We start from the raw sequence: 22941 nt of genomic DNA on the forward strand, positions 1-22941 counted from the left end.
CTTCTTTCACCAGGAGAAAAGGAGGGTCTCGAGGAGGTGAGGCCAGCAAGGGAAAATTATCTACCCCTCAAGTGCTGTTACTCCATCTGCCCTTATTTCTGGTTCAAGTGAAAGATGAAGTGGTCCATCTTCCCTCACCTCAAAAATGGCCATATACGTAGGATTTTGTTATTGCTTTTTGCTATTTAGGCAGGCTCCTCTTTTCTCTGTGGCTTGTCGCCTTGCCGTCATTGTGCTGCTCCTCAGTACCCGTGCCAGTCACTGTCCTTCTCTGATGGGACCTCCGAGTGGCTTAGGATGTTCCTTCTTCCGGAAGTGCCCTCCTCAGGGCTCCTACCCCCTTTCTCCCTGGGCTAGTTTCCCATGCCCATGACCTCCTTCTCAGTCTTCTCCCTTTCGTGTGGGCACTGGCCACGGCTCTATTCCCAGCCTTCTCCTCCCTCCTAAACCCAGACTGTCCCTGTCACTTCCTTCCCTCAACCCCAAAGCAGGAAGCCTTCTAAAATGCTGCCCTGACCCCACTTTCCCTCTGTTTAAAATCCTTCAACAACTCCCCAGAGCAGGATTACCTTCAGTCTCCTCGGCCAGGACACCGGAAGCTTCTGGCTCAGCCCTGCATGACTGCTAAGTGCCTTCACCTCCTGGGCCCTCTTCTGTGGCGGGCTCACACTTTATGCAAGTTTGTCAAACATATGGCGGGATTTCCTGTCTCTGCTTATGCTGTTCCTCCACCTGGGCTGCCTTTCCTTCCTTTCCCCGTCTCTCTAATGTGTAAATCGAATCATATTCCTCATGCAACCCTTTCCCATGCTTTATCGTTTCTGAGAGATAAAACCTAAACTAGTTTTTGGTCCATAGGGCTCTCCCAGATCTCAGCCCCTGCTTCCTTTTCTAACCACACCTCCACGTATGCCCCATCTTTGACTCCGCTCCCAGATAATCCAGTTGTTTTGAGTCCCTAAACGCAGCATGAATGGAAGTTGTTCCCCAAATCATCACATCTGCTCTAAACTTTCAATTTCAGCTCCCCAAAAGTGGTCCCCGGAACTCTTCCCTCTTTTGTCCCTTCTTGGAGCTTTAATGGTCTCTCCCTTGACTGGCTGTTCTTTCTCTAGGGGAACAAAATCAGTGCCCAGAATGGTCCCAGGCACAAGGGGGTTAAGTGAATATCTGTAGAGCAAATACCTACAAAAGGGTTAATCTCTGACTGTGACTCTTCCTCATTCCCTGGAGAGGCCCAATAGTACTGCCCACAATGGAGCATCTTTTTTTCCAGTGTGAATGGACAGAGAAGATCCTGTTTGTCTTTCTGCTCTGGCCAGCCACAGATGTGCCCAGGGAGCCTTGGGTGCTGCTCCTGGAAGTAGTAATGACTGGGAGTTGCTGGGGGTCACCTGCCAAGAGGTAGAGCAATCTAGCACATGTCCTGACCTTCCTGGGATCTGAGAGTTACTGCAGGCTGGGGGCAGGGCAAGGACCAGCCCAGAAGGATAAAGACTTTTAGGTTTCTGTCCATATATTAAACTGTATAACTTGAAATTATCCAAATAATTATGTGGATTAAAGGGATTTCTAAGTACAACCCCTCCACCAAAGTTATGATGTCTCCAAGAGAGAATGCCTCATATAAAAAATAGCCATTGGCATATGACTCTTTGAAGTCTCATGGTCAGCAGAGCATGGGATGGGCAGGAAGAGAAATTCCCTCATAAATCACTTGTGATTCTTCCCAGTCTTCTGCATTTTACTGATCATACCTGAAACAATTTATTTCTCTTATATAATCCTTTCTCTTCTCCTAGTTTTTTCTTCCATCTCTTGCCCACTCACCAAGAGAAAGGTTATTTCCTTGCTTTCCCCCTAACTGCTTAAAGTCTCTAACCCTCAGTTTCTATTTCTGTGAAATGGGAATAATAATAGGGCTGTGAGGATTAAGTAGACAATATCTAGAAAGCAAGAGAGAGGAGCGTGATGCATGTTAGCTGTAATCATTGCCCTTTATATTCCATTTATGAGTGACAAACAGAAGAAAATACAATAAATAAATCCCTATTAAGGAAAAGAAAAGTAGTAAGTCTTAGGATGCAATTAACATATAAAGCCAGAGCCATCAACTTCTTTGTCGTCTTTAAAATAACCAGACTTATCCTTCTGAATTACTATACTGAGTAAACTATCAATCAATACTTAATTGCTTACTCCTAAGTGCATGACTTATTCCAGGTCATGTGGAGGATACAAAAAGAGAGCTTTGAGGAACTGACACTCTAGAAGAGAAGTCATATCTATTTCTCTTCTATTTCTGTAATGTGTATCCTAGCTATTCCTCAAAAGGACAAGGCAGCTTGCAGTAAAATGCTCAGGGTGGTGGAAATCAACACAAATTGAAGAATCGGACAAAAAAATATGGTGGGAAAGAAGGAGAGAAAACTATTTGGAAGCCACAAATAAGCTGGCTTTTTTTTTTTTTTTAAATTTCAACTTTATTTGGCCAATGTGTTCAATTCCAATATTACGGTAGAAATGCCTGAAGAATTGTGAACATCTGATTCAGTTCAAACATCCTTGGCTGTCTCCCAGCCTGGCAATGGAGGGTCCTGCCTGATACCAACTGCAGGCCACACAGGAAGTCACAGAGCAGGGAGAGAGGGGAGCTGCCCACACCTGTCCTGGGTCTCAGCTGGCGACTGCCCCTCATCCAGTTGTATTAGGGCCCATGCTGTGACAGAGACCACAAGTCCCTGTTTAACCAAATTATTTCATTTCCGCCCCCACTAGCTTATAAGCTCCACAAGGAGAGGGGTTCTTCCTGTTTCCTCCTAGTGTAAGCGGTAAGGAGCGGATCACACATAGTACATGTTCCATCAGTGTTTGTGGTAGGAAGGAAAGAAGACATTTTAGAGAGACACGCTCAGTCATGGCCACAGTGGCATGAGGTGAGAGCTACTGCATCCAGCCTGACTTCGTCCCTCCCCATATGGGACAGGAGTCTCCAGAAAGGCCTGGCCAAGTTAGAATGGACATCCTGACATCCAAAAATGTCTAAAAAATCTCACAGATGGAATTTTAAAATAAGCGATAGTATAAACCTCACAGAAAGGAGACGTTGCCAGCATGAAGTTCCAAAATGTTTTAGTGAGCACTCTGGAGAAAGCCACATATGAGAAAGTACATCACAATTAACAACAAAAAAGATGGCCCATGAAAATGGGCTGGCCTGGAGATAAATCCCTCTCCAAAAATTGAAAAGCAAAAAAAAAAAGGGCTTATTTTTAAAAATTTTTATAAGTTTTTAATTCCAGTTAGTTAACATACAGTGTTAGTTTCAGTTGTACAATATAGTGATTCAATAGTCCCATAGTCATCCAGTGCTCATCGTAAGTACGCTCCTTAATCCCCATCATCTGTTTCACCCATCCCCCCCATCCCCTCTCCTCTGGTAACCATCAGTTCTCTATAATTAAGAGTTTGTTTCTTGATTTGTCTCTCTCTCTCTCTTTTTTCCCCTTTGCTCATTTGTTTTGTTTCTTAAATTCCACACATGAGTGAAATCATACGGCATTATGTCTTTCTCTGATGAACTTATTTTGCTTAGCATTATACTCTCTAGCTCCATCCATGTCATTGCAAATGGCAAGATTTCATTCTTTTTTATGGCTGAATAATTTTCCAGTGTATGTATATACCACTTCTTCTTTGTCCATTCATCAATCAATGGACACTTGGGTTGCTTCCACATCTTGGTTATTGTAAATAATGTTGCTATAAACATAGGGGTGCATGTATCCCTTTGAACTAGTGTTTTTGTATTCTTTGGATAAATATCCAGTAGTGCAATTGCAGGATCATAGGGTAGTTCAATTTTTAACTTCTTGAGGACCCCCCCAAACTGTTTTCCACAGTGGCTGCACCAGTTTGCATTCCCATCAATAGTGCATAAGGGTTCCTATTTCACCACATCCTCGCCAACACCTGTTATTTCTTGTGTTGTTGATTTTAGCCATTCTGACAGGTGTGAGGTGAGATCTCACTGTAGTTTTGATTTGCATTTCCCTGATGGTAAGTGATGATGAACATCTTTTCATGTGTTTGTTGGTCATCTGGATGTCTTTTTTGAAGAAATATCTGTTCATGCCTTCTGCCCATTTTTAATTGAATGACTTGTTTTTTGGGTGTTGAGTTTTATAAATTCTTTATATGTCTTGGATACTAATCCTTTATTGTATATGCCATTTGCAAATAACTTCTCCCATTCAGGAGGTTGTCTTTTAGTTTTGTTGATTGCTTTCTATGCTGTGCAGAAGCTTTTATTTTTTAAGATTTTATTTATTTATTTGACAGAGAGGGAGAGAGAGAGAGCACAAGCAGGGGGAGCGGCAGGCAGAGGGAGAAGCAGGCTCCCCGCTGTACAGAGAGCCCAACGCGGGGCTCGATCCCAGGACCTGGCATCCTGACGTGAGCTGAAAGCATACGCTTAATCGACTGAGCCACCCAGGTGCCCCAGAAGTTTTTATTTTGTTGTAGTCCCAGTAGTTTATTTTTGCTTTTGTTTTCCTTGCCTCGGGTAACATATCTAGAAAAAAGTGGCTAAGGCTAATGTCAAAGAGGTTACTGCCTGTCGTCTCTTTTAGGGTTTTTATGATTTCAGGTCTCACATTTAGGTCTGAAAAAGACAGGTTTAAATGTATATGTGTATTAGAACGAAGTGTTGCTTCAAAAAAATTTTCTGCATTTCTGATCAACGTCCCCTCTTTATGGGGAGGATCTATGTAGCGCACGAGAGCACTAAATGTGGCATCAGAGGAGAAGTGGAGACAGTTCACGTTCACAAAAAGGAGCATGTCAGCATCAGGAGATATAACAGTTTCCCTATTAAATTCCAGGAGGTAACTGTATAGATACTTATATAAAAAATACTGAGTAAACTAATAGGCTACATCTCCAGAGTGATTTTGTAGAACAGGCAGTTCAGACTGGCAGCAAGTACCTGGAGTCATAGAAGCTTGACTTCAATGGGCAGAAGGCATGAACAGACATTTCTCCAAAATGGAGAAATTGGCCACATTTTTAACTTCGGAGACTCAGTTCTTCATCTGTGAGATGGTGGTAACAGTCCCTAATCCTCAGGGTCACTCCGAAGGTAAAATGAGAGAGCAGGAGTAAGTGGCTGGCCCACGGCACATATTTAACAAAGATTTTGCCTTCCCATCCCCAGGTGAATCCTATATAGATCTTCATTATTCCTTGTACAGATGTATGGGCTTTAATATTCACACTGTTGTATTTCATAAAGATGGATGAATCATAGGTCATCTACTTGTACAATTATTTCATTCCCTCCCCCACTAGCTAAAAGCTCCACAAGGAGAGGGGTTCTTCCTGTTTCCTCCTAGTGTTAAGTGGTAAGGAGTGTATCACATATAGTACATGTTCCATCAGCATTTGTGGTAGGAAGGAAAGAAGACATTTTCCATTGAGGACTTACTAATGTGTTCTAAGCGTGTTGCTCTTTGGTGACCACCTTGAAGCATACGTGTGCCTTCAGAGACTCTCCAGAGAGAATGGCTGCTGCTCTTTGGACTGGTGCTCTCAAATAGCAGCATCAGATGTTCTGAACATCCGTAGGTGCCTCAGATTAAATCTGTTCTCCCTCCAGCATCCGCGTTCAAGTGAACAGTTTGAAGTGACTCAAAATGGATTTTATTGCTTTTATATGTACTTTTTAATCTACAAATTTTCAACAACAGAGTCTATTTATCACTGTAAATGCACAACCATTCAGTTTCAAAACAGAATGAGGGCAGATTATGAGCTAGCTTCGAAAATTAATTACCACTTATATAACAAAATTTTTTGTGGTAAAATGTGTTCTCAGTTCCAAATGACTAGCTCATGAATGAACTTCTAAAACCCAAACCATTTGTATTTCAGGACTGTCTATAACACACTGATGAGATACTATGGAAGTTTTACCTTTATAATATCATTAATTAAAAAAAAATGTAATCTAAAGTAAAATCTAAAGCCTCCTTTTTTCCTTCCTTCTTTCCTCCCTCTCTCCCTTCTTTCACCCTCCCCTCCCCATGTTTCCCAAACACAGTTTAAAAAAAAAAAAAAAATCCCCTGTATTCCAAGCTGCATTGGCAGAAGAAGCTCCAAAAAAGTGTTAAGACTGTGACTCACCTCATTGTAATTCTGCTTATAGAATTTGTGGAAAAGGAATGAAATCCAAGAAAATAAAATAAAACTTTAAAAATCCCACTGATAAGCAAAAATCCTTTCTGTAGGAAATAGAGTTATATAAAAAGATTTATATTTTGTTTCATATAACTCAGAGGAAACCCATATCCCCTGTTAACTGCCACCTCTAATTAGTTACAGACCATTTAACTCCATAAATATTTTCAAGGATTAATGATAATTGACACATGTATTATGCTTTTAATCTTTTAAGAAATGTTAATATTGATTCTTTTCCCTAGAATCTTGGGATGGCAACAGTATTTTATCCCAGTCGAAAAAGAGGCAGAGATGCCACCTGGTAACCAGCCCTGTAATGGTTAAGTCAGCCTGGTTATGTACGTTGGCTGGGGTCTGTCTCCTTTCCACTCCTCCACTTAGCTCAGCTCCAGGCACCGCCAGGGTGACTTCTCTCTTTGTGTTCTTCCATTAACCACTTTCATTGAACCCCAAGGAAGCCTACAGGCCAATGAATGCAAGGATTCTCAAACTTGGCTGTGCTTCCCCAACCACGTGGGGAAGCATTACGAAGAATACAGATGGTGCAAGGGTCCCATCCAAGACAGAGTCCATCAGAACCTCTGAGCATGAGACTTGGGCCAACCAGGCTTGACCAACCTTAGTGTAACTTTAATGGAAACAGAACAGCATTATTCAGACCTCTAACAAATGGAGTTGATTTTCAAAGGAAGAGAGGAGTTTTTGATGGGGATCTGTCAAAGTCAATTTTATGTGTCTACCCGACTGGGCCACAGGGTACCCAGGTATTTGGTTAGACATTATGTCTGTGAGGGTGTTTCTGGGTGAGATTAACACTTGAGTCAGTAGGCTGAGTAAAGCAGATTGGCCTCCCCAATGGGGGTGGGCCTTATCCAATTCACTGACGGCCTATATAGAATCACAGGATGAAGAAGGGAGAATCTACTCTCTCCACCTGACTGTCTTCAATCTGGGACATGGGTCTTCTCCTGTCTCTGGACTCAGACTTGGACTAGAATCTCTGCCATCAGCTTTCCTGCTTCTCAGGCTTTTGGACTTGGACTGAAACTGTACCATCGGCTCTGCTGGGTCTCCAGCTTGTCGACTGCAGATCTCAGGACGTCTCAGGCTCTATAATCACATGAGCCAATTCCTTATATGCATGTACAGCCATGCAAGAGCGTGCACGCATGCTTGCACACATACACACACACACACACACACACACATCCTACTGATTCTGTTTCTCTGGAGAACCCTGACTAATACAGGATCATATTTCTTTCAACCATGTGTGCTAGTTAAGTATATATAAAGGTACACAGACAATGTTTGATGGATATTTTACAACAATGAGACAAGGAAGCAGAGGGCAAAGTGCCATTATGTTAGAATAAAGGTTGAGAAGGTCCCTACTTGGGGACCTTCTTTGTAAAGAAGGCTCCTGTTCAATTGGAAGGAGCTGTGCAGGGATGCAGAATGAAGGTTTTTTGTTTTTTTTTTTTTTAATAAGAAAATACTTTACATTCTATTCACATAAACATAAATAATCTCATATGATTCTAAAAAATAGGATGGTGAGACTGTGAATATAGTTTAAAGGTGAAGATATTGCCTGACGGTATTGAATAATGATAAGCTCCCTACCTCTTTGTATCTAAAATGTTTACTGAAAATATAAAAGAAAAATATCATCAGGAAGAGAAAGGCAGTGCTAAGTGCCGAAGTCAGTGGGATGCAAGGACACAAGGATTCTCAGGGTATCAGAAGCTCATTGGCCTGGGCCTTCTTTTTTCATTCTGTCTCTTGGTTCCTGTGAGCTGTGGTCTACGATATTAAGTACCAGAAATGCTGGTGTTCCTTACGGTTGATGCTCTCTCCTGCATTTGCCTCTTTTTCTCACCCTTCTTCAGTCTCTCTCTTTTTTTTCATTCCTTCTTTATTTAAGCAGTGGATGTGTTTTAGGAAATACATTAAAAATCAGTCATATTAGTAGGATGGGGCTCTAAACTAGGGATGAGGATTATTTGGGAAAATGTGTTCTCTAATAAAAACATTTAAAAGTGAAAAAAAAAGGTCTGGTATTGCAATTTAAAGCAAATCACCTAAATACAGATAGATAAATAGGGCAAGATAATGGCATCTTTCTGAGTTTCCTATGTCAGAACTTTTCAAGCAAACTTACCACACACAAGCAATTGGGGAAAAAAAATTCACAAGTGAATAATTTAGCATATAACCCTCAGCAAAACCTAATGAAAAATCACCAAGCTGGATTTCAATATAAATTGTTGCATACAAAACCTGTTTTGCAAATATGTTACAGGTTTTAATGTAAGTTGCTGCATAAAATGTGAACAGTTTTACAACAACTTTATTCTGTAATTTAGACTTTTAACTTAACTGCATGGCTTACTTATGTAACACTACAAAATGATGAGTCTGGAAGGCTTGAGCTTATAAGGGAAAAATGCCTTCACTTTAGTGATTCCAGTTTAAACTTACAGAAATATCAAATTACTTATTGAAAAAAATCCCAGATGAAGTAAAAAAGGAATGTTCTGGGAAGTTGCCGTTGACAGTCTATTGCCCTGATCTTATAGATGTTTGTTTCCCAGGATTACTTAGTGAGGAATATCAGCATTTGAAAAATAAGAATGGCCAGAGGTCTTTAACAGTCTCATCAGAGGGTTCTAGAGAGGCTGAATCTTTTTGTTTTTGTTTTTGTTTTTTAAAGAAATATCTAATCTAATTCTGTATAAAAAATCTGAGAGCGAACTGAGAGCAAATGAGGAATAAAGATAATAAATTAAAAATGAATTAAGAAAATATGACTTGTTCCTCACTGTTCTTCCAAGAGCCCACCCTGAGCTTGGACTGTCTCTGCTACCCATGACTGCAGAGGGGAAGTCACAGGAAGGGAACCTGAGGGCGACCTTTCCAAATCATAGGAATCTAGGAGCCTGATCTCTGACTTCCAAATAAGGTTAAAGCACAGCTTCGTTATCCAGATTCTGAAATGTCAGCCAACTTCACCAGCATGAGGAGTGCAATCAAAAAAAGACACTGTGCACCAAAAGAAATATATCAGTCACTAAAATGGAAAGCCGTATAGCAAATCTGATGTCAGCGTCGATGAGCATTTTTAAACAACGACAATAGACTACTACATGGGTGTGCCCACCAAGATGAAGGAATGTTCTCTTCCTAGAGCCTAAATCTGCTGATGAGGAATCACATCAACTGGGCAGTAAATGGCATACAAAGGGGTACCTCTTCTTACCACGTTTTCTTTACCCACTAACACTATCTTCACTTCCATTTGCAGCTTACCCTTCATTTTTTTTTTTTTAAGATTTACTTATTTATTTTAGAGGGGGTGGGGAGGGGCAGAGAGGGAGAGGGAGAGAATCTCAAGCGACTCCCCAGTGAGCACGGAGCCCGACGCGGGGCTCGATCTCACGACCCTGAGATCATGACCTGAGCCGAAATCAAGAGCCCGGACGCTTAACTGACTGAGCCACCCAGGCGCCCCTCAGCTTACCCTTCATTTTAAACTCCCATGTCCTTATTTACACTTGGACTCTTTGAGCATCCTCCTTTCCTCCAGCGAATGTTTGAAACAAAAACACCTAAGAGAAACAACATTGGGATGCCAATTTTCACCATTACCTGATTTTTCCAACTTGTTACAAAGTGCAACTCATAAAACCAAGAGGGAGCATCATTCTTTGTGTGTGTTAAACACTCTTGGTAAAGCAACACCAAATTAAGGAGCCAAGTTTTGACAATGCTGTGGATACCCTTCTGGAAATCGCTTGTGAAATGGCAACTCCTTGAAGGCCCATATTTCATGAACTTGGCAAAACTCCCTTTCAAGGTCATTTCCAAATGCTTGTCTTATGCAGACCAGCATGCGTGGAACATCACTCGCATGGCACCAGGTCAACCCATTAGTCATTGCTGGAGGGAGCCTTCTGTGGTGAGGCAGGCTGCTTCAAAGTCAGATGGGCTTTTGAAAAGCATGCCAAGAAAACTTTCAGATTTGAAATGTTACAGAAGAGAAGGTCACAACATCTTTTAATGGCCTCCTATCCTTGCAGAAGGTTGCTGTTCATATTTTTACGCAAATATTAATATCTACCCAGTGTGAAAATCAGGTTAAAAAATGTGGTAAGTGAGTTTGTGCATATGTCTTCAATTGAGCATGCTGCCGAGTGCCAAACTTCAACCAAGCTGATCAGACCGTAGGTCTGAGTAAAAGCCGAAAGTGGTGGAATCTAGTTGCTATAGCTGCAAATTAAACAAATAAATGAGACACCATGGAATGCGGCAAAATAGCTGTGGTCTGATTAGTTCATATTTGCCATATGTGTGAATATTAGCAGTCAAATTCTGAGTTTAAGCAAAGTGCTTTGCAATAGGTGCAAGTGAGGAGAAATGCTTAAAAATAAATTAAGGGAGATTTGAATTCTATGTCCAAGGATAAATACCGTACCTGTTATATAAACTTTAAAGGAATTTCATTAACTTTTTATGTTAGGAGTATATACAAATGTGCTGTTGCTAAAAATACAAGATTTCCACCTGAGCATTTCTCCTTGAGGCTGTAGACAGAGTGTGACGCTAGCTTCTTACCTACTATATGCTAATAGGGGAACATCATTAGCTATACGGGAATTTCATCTTATCTTTGCCATAAGATTCCTACCCTGTCCTCTTTGAGGGGACTTCTATTCACAGAACCTATTATGTGGCAGGTACCGGGGTATGTACTTCCACAGCCAATCTCAGGAGCTCCTGCAAGAAGCTGTAAGTTCCCCACTTGTGGAATTCAGGAGAGAAATTTAAAAAGACCATTGAACAGAGAATTCTATTCTGACTAACCTCTTAAATCACTTACACTAAACCCCTTCCACAAAATGATAAAACCAGAGAAAACTTGAGAGGTCATCTGGTTCAGTGGCTCCTTCGAGGTGGCTCACATGTCTTTATCGCATAGAAGAGCTGCCTATAGACACAGAGTGCCTTTTGGGGTTAACCCGGTGTGAGAAAGAGAATGGAACAAAAAAGACACTCTATTGTGTGTGTGGCAGTAGGGCAGAGCATAGAAAGGGATGTTTACTAACATCAGTCTTTTTATCCTAATGCATATAGACAGTAGCCATGTGAAGAGTAGCACTTGGACATATAAGATAATTTGATATATTACCAGGTCACATGAAAGAACATATTTGATACGGATGAAAGGGGTTGCCTTAAGGGGAAACATTTCCACCCACCAGGGCTAATCCTTACAACTAGGTTAAAACGTTATCTTAATTAGATCATTAAGGGCAAGCTCATTCTCTGAATATGGATATGGTAAAACAATAGGAAAAAGTCACCCTTGCTTAGATGAAAAGAAAATCATCAGAAATGCCAGGAATGTTTATTAGTGTCTTGATGAGATATGTTTGTGAAATATAATGACGATTCATGGTGAAAGGCATCTATTCACTAGATGTTAACAAAGCTCCAAGAAGAGAGGCCCTGGGTGTGATAATGTGATGGGGTCGGTCAGCTCAGCATCCCACCCCCAGGTAGGGGCTGGCTAGCTGTGCAAGCCTGGACAAGTTCTCATGCTGCACACTTGAAGGCCAGCAGATACAGTTCTGCTCTGGAAAAGGGGAAGATTGATTTTGAAAATTATAAGCCAGTGAGCTTGACAAGGATGCTGTGAAGTTCTAAAATGGGTCACTGAAGGGCTCGGGTAGGAAACAGAGAGAAGTTAATGATGATCATATGTGCCAGCTTAAGTTCACTTAGAGAAAATGATCTTATTTCCTTTTCAGAAGGTCTTACCAGACTGGGAGAGTAAGGAAATAGGATAGAAAGGCATTCACTCCACCATTATTCATTCATCCTTTCAAAAACATTTTCTGAGACCTACTATGTGCCAGGCACTGATCCAGAAGATGGGACTGTGCAAGGAAGCTAAGAGCATGAGCCTGCCGTTAAAGAACAAATTCAACAGTTCCAGACAAATGCAACAACATACTACAAGTACAGGACAACGGATGCTGTCATAGAGGCACATGTGGGGTAGAGGCTCGTAAAGAGGATAGTCAGTTCTGTGATGTAAGGCAGAGTTGATGCATGAGTGGACTGGGAGGAGAGAGAAGGTTTTGACAGGAAACTCAGGGCTGAGTGGACACTTGGTCCCGGAGAAACCCCAACTTAACCTTAAATGGGATCACAGAAGTTAACCAGTATTCCTAAAGGACCAGGCAGTTTGGGGCCAAATTTGATAGTTTAGCTTCAGATTCAAATAGAAAAAGAAAAAAAAGAAAAAATTTTGAGTTGAAAATTTCCTGGTGGGTTGCCACAGTCTTTCCTTGCTGTTCTTTCTTCACTTTTTAACATGACTCAGATAAAGGAGCATGCAGATGAGATGAGGATTCTTGCTGTCTTCATGATCTGGTGTGGACGTAAGGATTTGGGACAACGATTCTGGACTCCCAGAAAAGTTTCTTTTCCCACTTCATCTAAATGTGACCAACACAATGACCCCTCAGCATCTCTAGATATCTAGAATCCAGTCAAACTGGGAAACAGCAACACCTACTCTTCACAGGTGAGTTCTGTCCCCAAGCTACCATCCACCTGTTGCCAGTATCATCTTATAACCCTTTTCCTCACCAGATCCCTTGTCTGAGAACTCTCTCTCCAATATATGTATTGCATTAATTTCCTATTTCTCCATCCCTGGATATGGTGATAATCTTCAGTGGCCAATACCGCTGCCCCGCTCTTCCCTTCTGCTACCACATAGGTCATTTTTATCTAAATACCTGTCTTGACCTTAGGAACCAACTATCCTCTCCCCACATGGTTACAAGGTGGTCAAAATTTACTGCTCTGAAAAATCACTTATTTTGTTACTGACTTTACTCACAGCGGGAGCCTACAAAGAAGCTTCAACTCAGGCACCTCAATTCAAATTAGTTTTATAGATCAATCATTTTATTAAATTCCAATAGATCCATTTAATGACCCTTAAAATCTTTCTGTGTACTGTGGCTTCCCCAGAGCCCATGCTGTATTCAAATTGAGTTTAACAAGATGGAATTCACTAAGAATACACCTAAGGATCCTACATCTTGTATGCAAAAGAACAAAATAATAACAACTTTGAATCTTAGCTAAACCACACACTGGTCAGGTAAACATGATGTGCAAGTTTCAGTATATGGTATAATGAACTGCCAAAAAGAGTTAATGGAGCTCGGACAACACTATTAAGACAAGACGCTGGCTAGACCGCTCTGTTGTTACTCTTGCCCAATCATACGGAACTGTAAAAACCAATCTAGACAAGCTGAAGCCTCATCAGGGGAGACTGAGCATGATGCTAAAAGGCCTGTATGACATTTTCTCAATAAACATTTACAGAGTGTGCAGGAATGCCAGAGACTACGCTAGGTTCTGGAGGAAAAGATGAAAGAAAACAACAAGAACAACAACATTTTCTGCCCTTTATGGCCTTATAGCCCATTGGGGGAATAACCAAATAATACTAATCAAACAATGTGATAAGTGAAATCCTAGGTGCCGGGACAAAGTGCTCTGAGTGCAGGGAGAAGCGACCCACTCAGATACCTCGGAGACTCAGGACCGCTTCACTCACAGGTGGTGTCTGAGAAAGGGATGGAGCAAGGAGCCATCAGAACTTCAGATCTTCTAGAAAGGTAACTGAGGCAGCAGTGTGGAGAAAGTTCTGGTGAGGAGGGAGTGGGGAGGTGGGGAGATAAGAGAGAGCCTGTTGCCTCAGTTCAGTTGGCTGATGATGAAGCCTTGAACTAAAGCCGGGATGGTGGAGGAGGCTGGGGCAGGTTTGGGAGCTACTTTGGAGGTACATCTAGTAGGACTTGTCAACTAACTGTGAGGAATGTGGTAGAAAGAGGAGATTTTAGATGCTTCTGCCATTACTGAAGTGGCAACATGAGAGGAGTAACAAGACGAGGGGAGGGGTTAATGTGATGAATTTGTTTCAGTATGTTCATCTCAAGGTCCTTGTGTCAAATGCTGAGTGTGATGCCCTTTAGAAGTTGGACCAGGAAGTACAGACTTGGAATGACCCACATATAACAGAGACTGAAGTCATGGGGAAGAGTGAGATCCCCCTGGAAGAGAACATGAAGAGAAGAGAGACAGGTGGTTATTTGAATCCTGCAGAATGGATGAATGGACTGGGCAGATTTGAACTGGAGGAAAAAACAGAAGGTTCAGTTCCTTATGAGAATCTTCCTTCAGCTGAAAACCCCATGGTCCTGGTCCACTGTTGAAGCTCCATCATTAGAGATGCTCAAGTATAGACTGAAAGGGAATTTGCCAAGATATTGTTCAGGGAACTGAGATATCACATGGTGTATGGACCAGATGGTCTTTAGAAACACTTCCCAAGTTTTAAGATGTTAGGATTCTGTGCCTCTATGATAGAAAATGCAGCTTTGTTTTTCCACTTCACTTTCTTTGGCAGCTATCACTGATGCTTGCTGAGGTTGGAGCTTCAATTAAAAGGGAACTGGAAAGGATATAGTGATGGACTTCTGCCAAGGAGCTGGGTCTGTGGCTAATGAATGATCTGTTTGTGGTAATGAAGGAGGAAGCCAGTTCCTGAGACAACACCTTTGGGCCTGGCCCCACCTCTCCCCCAGCTACGAAGAACTGAGGGCACATGAATGGGAAACATATGAATGAAGTTTACTTTGAAATATCTATGGATTTAAGGATTAGGGGTAAAAGAACTTGAATAAACCACACTTTGGGTTTTGCTGACCCCAAAATATCTGAATATAATTTATAGACCTTTTGATGAACTCAAACTACTGCTGGGCCTGCTCATCTATTCAGTGTAGCAAGAAAAAGGGCAGAGTGTAAGCCAAATAGTATTAGCCTTGAATTCTATCCTTACATGGAAAATTAGTTCTACAGTGGAATTTGTGATGTCAGAAAATTGCTTTAAAAAGCCATGGTCTATTACCCTAGAGAAAAAAGAACTAATAATCAGATAAAATAATCAATATATGGAAATGCTTTCCAATAAATTTGACCTAGGCATTTCTATTTACTTGGCCTGTAACTCTCAGATGTTCCAGGGACCACACTGTGTTCTTTGGACATCATTTCAGGCCTTCTCAGGCAGTGGCAGCAATTTGGTGTGTACCAACCAATAAGACCCTCAGAGCGGATAGCAGGCCGTGTATGTAAGATTTTATTGCAGTGCAGCTGAGATTGAAGAGTGAAGTAAAATACAAGTTAGGAAAGAAGTGAATGGTTTGGGGTTGCATTCTCTGTCAACTATTACGAAAAGGAAAAGACAGAGTAGAAAAAAAAAGGACAAGAGAAAACATGGACGTAGAATATTGGTAAAATTCACTCATCGATGCAACAAATACTCATTGATTTCCATTGTGTAGAGGCACTGTTTGAAGTGCTTGGGATAGATGAGTAACTGAAACAAAGACCTCTGCCCTTATGAAAATTATATTCTAGCAGAAGGAGATGGACAATAAGCCATAAATACAGCATGTAAGTAAAACCAGATATGTCAAGGATGGTTAAGTACCACCAGGGGGACAAAGAGCAGGGTAAGGGGACTCCGGGGACATGGCGGTAGCTGGCAATACCTAATAGGCTGCTCAGAGTGGGCCCTACTGAGAAGGTGAGACTGAGCAAATGGAAATTCACACGGAGAATGCTATGATCTGTAAAATGAAATGAGAACCGTATGCAGTAACTCTGAAAGTATCTGCCTCACTGTGGATGGAACTCTCCTTCTCATTCCTGGGTCTTTGGGGTCTTATTTGTTTTCTTTGGGAGGTCCATTGGGAGTCTTAGAAAGTGGTTCCCAAGAAATTTCTGACCTCTGTTCCAGTCTTACTTTTATTTTTGAAAATTTCCAGATATCTTCCAGTTACTTTAGAATATATTGGGAAAATAATAAAGGTCAGTTTTTTTCATATGAAAAAGAAGATAGCCTTCTCGTGACCAACAGCTTATTTTGTCAAGTATCCAGTATCAGGGTGGCACAGACTCCACAGATCACGAAATGCATCGTCTGTGTGGCCCAGAACTGGAAACTTTCCATAAGTTGTGTTATTTAACAAAAGAATAACGTCAACTTTGTGTTCCTACAAAACCAATGATCATCCAAGCAGTATTTAATGCCTTCTCTTCTGGGAAAGACAGATGCACAAAAACTTTAGTAATTACCAAATGTCAAAATAATATTGAACAGAATAAATAGTTGCCTAAATTAAAGTTCTCTTGAGGATCAGTTACATATAACAAGAACAACTGACAAATCAAGCATGAAGAGAGGTGGGCTTATTTTTTTATCTCCTTATAAATTATATGGGGAATGAACAACTGCTGTGATTATAAGAATATCTAGGTCATGTATGCTTAAAGATCTGTGATATTAATAATAATATCCAAACTTCTGCAGTGCTTGGCATTCTCAAGGCATTTTATAAACATTAATTAGGTCTTCGCTAAGCAGAGACACTGTCTCATTGTTGGTTTTTCCTGTTATAGCATCGCTGAGAATCAGCAATCTTTCTAGAGTTTAAATATTTATTTATTTATTGCTTTTAATGTATACTTACTCCATTGACAGTGCTTTAAACTTATAATCAGCAGAAGAGAAAGGTTCAGGGATCTATTTTTGCAGCCAACAAACAGGCCAGAATAACAATAGTGCTTCTCGTTGTCAGAGTGAACACAGCCTATGGGAGACCACTCCGTTGGCTTGTAGAATTGTTTTCCTACTCACCTTCCTCCACCTCAAACAGGCCATTTCTATCCTTTAAAAGTGCAAGTATTTTTCTCATCCTATAACCCCACAGTGCCTAGCAGGGTGCTTTGCATTTCATAGGTCTTACTGAAAATAAATGTTTGCTAGATTGAATTGAATCAAAGCTCAGCTCCCACAGGTTGCAGCCATGCAGACTCCAACCACAACTATCCATGACCATTAGCATTATGTTTTGCAAAGTGATTCATTTTGCTGATATCTCTAGTTTTCTCTTGTCTTATTATCAGTGGACTGAGGATAGAAAGGTGGTAGAGGATATAAATATAAACATGGCATTCTTTCAAGTTTTTTTTTTTTTTTAGAGAGAAAATGAACGTGCACAAGTGGGGGGGTATGTGCGTGGGAGGGGCAGAGGGAGAGGGAGAAAGAGAATCTTAAGCACACGGGGCTCAATCTCAGGACCCTGAGCCGAAATCAAGAGTGGGACACTTAACCGACTGAGCCACCCAGGCACCCCAACACTCTTCCAAGTTTCAAAAACAAACATGTAAATACCCTTTTAATGACCAACACCTAGTGAATGCCTAATGGGCGTCAGGTGCTGTTCAGATTCCTGGAAATACAAAAAATAAATAGGGCTGAAAGGATAGAACAGTTTTTGATTTTTGGATCTTAAAGTGACTCCAGTAAAATATGTTATATTTTATAGGTTTATATTTTTAATTATAATAAACTAAATTAGTGTGTGTGTGCAAGTGCTATTTTAATAGAGCCTGGAAAGAAGTTAGCAGTTACACAGCAAGGTTGTATTACTGTTACAACTCATTTATTTACCCATTTCCTCTTCTCTTCTCCAAAAAAAATCTAAGATTGCTTGCTGAGAGAATAGAGGTAAACAATAGAAAGGAAGAAATAGGATAGTTTCCTTTAGTTACAATCACGTCCAACTTATGGGTAGAGTAAATCAAAAGGAAAGTCCTGTGAATTTAAAATCCTGTGAGTTTTCTTTCATGCCTGTTTTCTGTCTAATTTTGTGCCGGGCAGATGAGTGCTGTAAATTCAAGACTAACTTGGTGATGTCTTCTGAAATGGTGCCATGACAGACTTATAAACCGCATCAGGCCTCTGGAGCCTGGGAGATTATGTTGAGACTCTTCAAACAGTAAGTGTGATTCTACATATAAGAACAGGGTACACTCACCTTTCGGCCGGAACCGCCATCTTCCAGTAATTTGCCAAAATGACCAACACAAAGGGAAAGAGGAAAGGTACCCGCTATATGTTCTCTAGACCTTTTAGAAAACATGGAGTTGTTCTTTTGGCCACATACATGCAAACCTATAAGAAAGGTGATATTGTGGACATCAAGGGAATGGGCATTGTTCAAAAAGAAATGCCCCACAAATGTTACCATGGCAAAACTGGAAGAGTCTACAATGTTACTCAGCATGCTGTTGGCATTGTTGTAAACAAACAAGTTAAGGGCAAGATTCTTGCCAAGAGAATTAATGTACTCATTGAGCATATTAAACACTCAAAGAGCCGAGATAGCTTCCTAAAGCGTGTGAAGGAAAATGATCAGAAAAAGAAGGAAGCCAAAGAGAAAGGTACTTGGGTTCAACTGAAGCGCCAGCCTGCCCCACCCAGAGAAACACACTTTGTGAGAACCAATGGAAAGGAGCCCGCACTGCTGGAACCCATTCCCTATGAATTCATGGCATGATAAATGTAAAGAAAATAAAAGACCTCAAGACTGTAAAAATGTTTCTTTTAATTGAGTAGAAGTGTGGTGTCCTTTCCCCCCAAAAAATATTTAAAGCAAACTTTGTGTCAAAAAAAAAAAAAACAAAAAACAAAACAGGGTACATTCTCTCTTGGAATTCTTGTAGCTATACAGATTTAGATAGGCAATAGCAAAAGGCCTAAAGGGCCATAAACCATCCATGGGCAGAAATACTTAAAAGTTACAAATTAAGCTAGTAAAATATTAAATAAAATATGTTCTATCTTCCTACATTGTTAGATACATATTTTATAAAACAAAATAAAAAAATATATGATTGTATGAGTAATAAAATAAAGGTTTATATATTTATAAATTACAAATTTGTAAATTATAAAATTATATTATTTAATATAATATCAATATAAATATTCCAAAATAAATATTCCAAAATTTTATTTTCTTGCCTTCATTTCAGCAAATTCACTGAATATGTTGTTATAATGGAAATTTTCAAAAATTTAAGCTCCACTGATAGTATTAATCTAAGGCATTAATTAAAAATAAAATGTAATTATAATCAAAGTATACACAATTTGAATGTTTTCATCAAAATATGAACATTCAAGTGAATGTAAAAATTTTTAGTTGAATTATTTTCATACTTTTAAAATTAAATATTGAAAATCATTTAAAATTAAAATACAAATGATAATTATTAAACTTTCAAATAAAATTTAAAGTTGAAAATGCTTATCTGATTTATTAGTATTTCATAAATAGTTTTTCACATTTTTATAAAAATTATATTATTCATGATTCCAGCAGTTAGTGTTCATATTTTAACGGCCAATCTAAAGAATCAACATCCTATTTAAAGTCACATATATACAAATTTAGAGTAATGCAAATTAATATTGCAAAATATTCCTCAGCCACCATATGCAACTTCTTGGTTGGTAATTCTGGAATCACGAACTGGAACATGAAGAAAACCAAAGAAATGGTCATTCATCTCTACTAACGGACAAAGTTCGTTAAGAAAGACTCTATTGAGCTCTTATTATCTTAGAGGATTTGACATGTTGATTCATTTATCTTTTCCCTTTCCGAAATATCTGTGTCACTCAAATTCTCCTTGAATTTCTAAGTAGTGTTTGTCTCCACGAGTGAGTATAGCCTATCAAAGTGAATCCAGGGGAAATTCTTAAGAGTCAAGTTACCGTTCTAATGGCTTCATCAGTACTTAGAAACCATTCTTTTGAAACGTTAAGTAGCACCTACATCTGCTAAGGTTGTGATTTATTCTCTGGCCTAAAGGTAATATTGTGCATTTGAGGGATGTGGACGACAGGCCAAACAGTTAAGGCCTGTACTCCTAGAGCGCATGATGCGACCACTGGTTCCCAGTGAAGGCCCTCCTCTTGTTGTTAATTTCTTACTGGGCCTAATTTATAAGCTAAACTTTATCATAGGTATGTATGTACAGGAAAAAACATAGTATGGTACTGTCCTCGGTTTCAGGCATCCACTGGGGATTTTGGAACAGATCCCTCTCAGATAAGGCGGGGAGTGGGGGGACGACTGTATACTGAATTCATGCATCAATCTAACAAATAGGCATTGATCCCACTACATGCCAGGTGGGTGGGCGGAGTGCTCGGGGCTGGAAGTCTGCTGTTTGCACTAGGAAGTAACACTTGTGTGAGGGATACACACATGTCTGACGGAGATTTGAAGGTGCTTTGCGAGCCTGACAGGAGAGCTAACCTGGCCTGTGGGGGTGAAGAGAGACTTCTTTTTTTTTTAATTAATTAATTACTTAATTTTTTATTATGTTATGTTAATCACCATACATTACATCATTAGTTTTTGATGTAGTGTTCCATGACTTCTGAGAGATGTTATAGAAGCTAGCAGGGTGAGCAGGGGTTCCCCGGTAAAGAATGGGAAGGGCATCGAGGGTAGAAGATTGCGGACACAGGGTTATGCAAAGGCTTTTCACGTTCAAGAAAAGTCAAAAGTTGGAGAGGCACAGAGTAGCCACATCAAGCTCCAAAGATGGTAAAATGAATCTGACAAGACCCAGCTTATTTGTTTGGAACTAGACCAGAGGTGCCATGTTAATCTTTCAACAGCGTGGCTCTAATTGGACTCAAAGAAAATGCCAGTTGTTTGAGCCGTGCCACTTTTGATGTGTTGGCTTAGGAAAGAATTAATCAAAGCCCCTCAGTACAGTAATGTTTGTTTGTCAGTACACACCACTTTTCTCAAAATATACCAAAATTGGGGGTAGAAAGGAAACTTATTTTGGACCTATGATGTGTGAGATCTAGCTCTTCGTGCCCCTATAATTTCTCTGATGGGTTACCCCTTTCACGGGGAGCCCCCAGTGATGTATTCTAAAAATTGCTGTAACCAAAAAAATGCAGGCTTCTTAGTTAATAACAAAAGTGCTCAATTCCAGAAGTGGACAGGGAAGACAATTCAAAATTTCTCTGCAGAAAATATATCTTTAAGTCTTGTGAGGTGACAGGCAAACCATCCAAAATATTTGATTTGAAACATGGGAAGGCAACACCATGGCTAGAGCATCAGAAGGAATCCGACTGAGAAGAAGGGAAAGAGCTGGGCGCCCCAGGCAAATGCCCTCCAACGGGCACCCCCTGCCAAGGACACTTCCAATGCCTGCAGCAGATCTCCCAGGGAAAATAACAGTCTTGCTGCTCCCCTGGGGCCAATTCTCCCAGTGCTGTAGTTACTTCCAACACAATATCCTGACGTGAGGTGGAGGAACAATGGGGCCTCAATAGTTGTACAGGTGGGACTAGGTCCTTAGGCTCCAGTAGGGGACAAGTCTTTGAATGGCACAGAAATTAAATTCATCCATACAATGAGCTAGTTGTATTATCCAACAATACCAACACCTTGTAAACTGTGGATTCATCTACTACATAGTTTTAATAGTGACTCAGTTTCATGGGAAGATGTTTTTATTGGCATTCGGTATTCTCCTCTGATTACAATATCTCATAATCCCCCTCATTGCACAGCCAGTTAGGTACATTCTATGGAAAGCCCGAATTAGAAAATAGCTCTTTAATAGATTTTTTTTTTTTTAATGAAAGGAAATTATTTGTTTTAGTCCACTTACCATTCCGTGATTCAGCCACCCTGGGATAAAATTATCAAGCAACTTCGGGTAAATCATCTCTCTGTCATAGGCATAAATGATCCAGAAGACCGCTACCACGAACTGGAAGGGAAAAGAAATCCTTTATTTCAAATTCACGACATACAATGCGTTGGTTATCCATTGTTCAAAAAACCCAACAGAACTGTAATCTAGAGTGAAAGATGAATCAGTAAACCAGCGAATGACTGGAAAGGGATTTCTAACTTCACTCCATTGGTGGTAACGCGTGGGGTCCTTCTTCCTTCCTTGGTCTCCCTACTGCATTCTCTTAGGCAAAGGGATCTGTTTCTGAGGGAGAGAGAAATGATCTGTCTGTCATTTGGAACAGCTCCCTTCGAGGGCTAATTGTGTTGGTTTGAATCCTCTCAAGAGGGTTTAAAAGTTCACTGGTGGTTTTTTGGATCCCATTCCCCACTCTACAGAGCACACATTCAAGAAACTGTAGTGTATTTTCCTTGAACCCATCATGTGGTTTAAATTAATCTCCACATTCTCAAGTTTCCATTTCACCACTAACAGCATTAAAATCACTGCTATGTAAAATGTCCCGAAGTCACATTTCCTGCAAATGTATTAATTTATATAGCCTAAGCAGGGGCTTTGCCTGCATTGAAAGCAGAGTGTATGAAACACAAAGGAAGAATCCTAATTCTCCTGGAATAACTTACATGTTCATCTGGGTTCCCAAGGTTTATTTTGACCCATCAGCAACATAACCAACCAAAGAGAGTACAGTACTCAATTTTTTCTCTTTTCTTCAAACTAATGGTGAGAGAAGTTCAGATAAAATAAAGAAACGGATGGTCCAGGGTCTTAACCTTCAGGATAGAATTATAAAGAAAATGCAAATGCTTGTGTACATAGTCAATAAATGTGGCATGGAGAAGGCAACTAGCCCAGAGAGAGAGATCAAAGTCTCTGCAGAGTTACGTCTCATAATAAATGCTACAGAGCGATAAAATGCAGATGAATATTAAGCAGAAACAATTTTATCTTGTAAGT

At 40.2% G+C, this 22941-nt stretch overlaps 1 protein-coding gene and 1 pseudogene across 11 annotated transcripts in view; one reads left to right on the plus strand and one right to left on the minus strand.

The window, feature by feature from the left end:
- AIG1 (androgen induced 1) overlaps window positions 1-22941 on the minus strand; it is a 241706-nt gene that overhangs the window by 138988 nt on the left and 79777 nt on the right. For all 11 annotated transcript variants that reach the window (XR_013441065.1, XR_004921755.2, XM_036106692.2 and 8 more), the window contains exon 3: window positions 21898-21999. Coding sequence is in view for 9 of the 11 variants with exons in the window: in XM_036106692.2 (XP_035962585.1) it covers window positions 21898-21999 (102 nt within the window). In the remaining 2 variants the exon portion in view is untranslated. The remainder of the gene's footprint in view (window positions 1-21897; window positions 22000-22941) is intronic.
- Window positions 18246-18782, plus strand: LOC118544761 (large ribosomal subunit protein eL21 pseudogene; annotated as a pseudogene).

Source organism: Halichoerus grypus, chromosome 9 (assembly GCF_964656455.1).
Source record: "Halichoerus grypus chromosome 9, mHalGry1.hap1.1, whole genome shotgun sequence".
Classification (NCBI taxonomy): Eukaryota; Metazoa; Chordata; class Mammalia; order Carnivora; family Phocidae; genus Halichoerus; species Halichoerus grypus.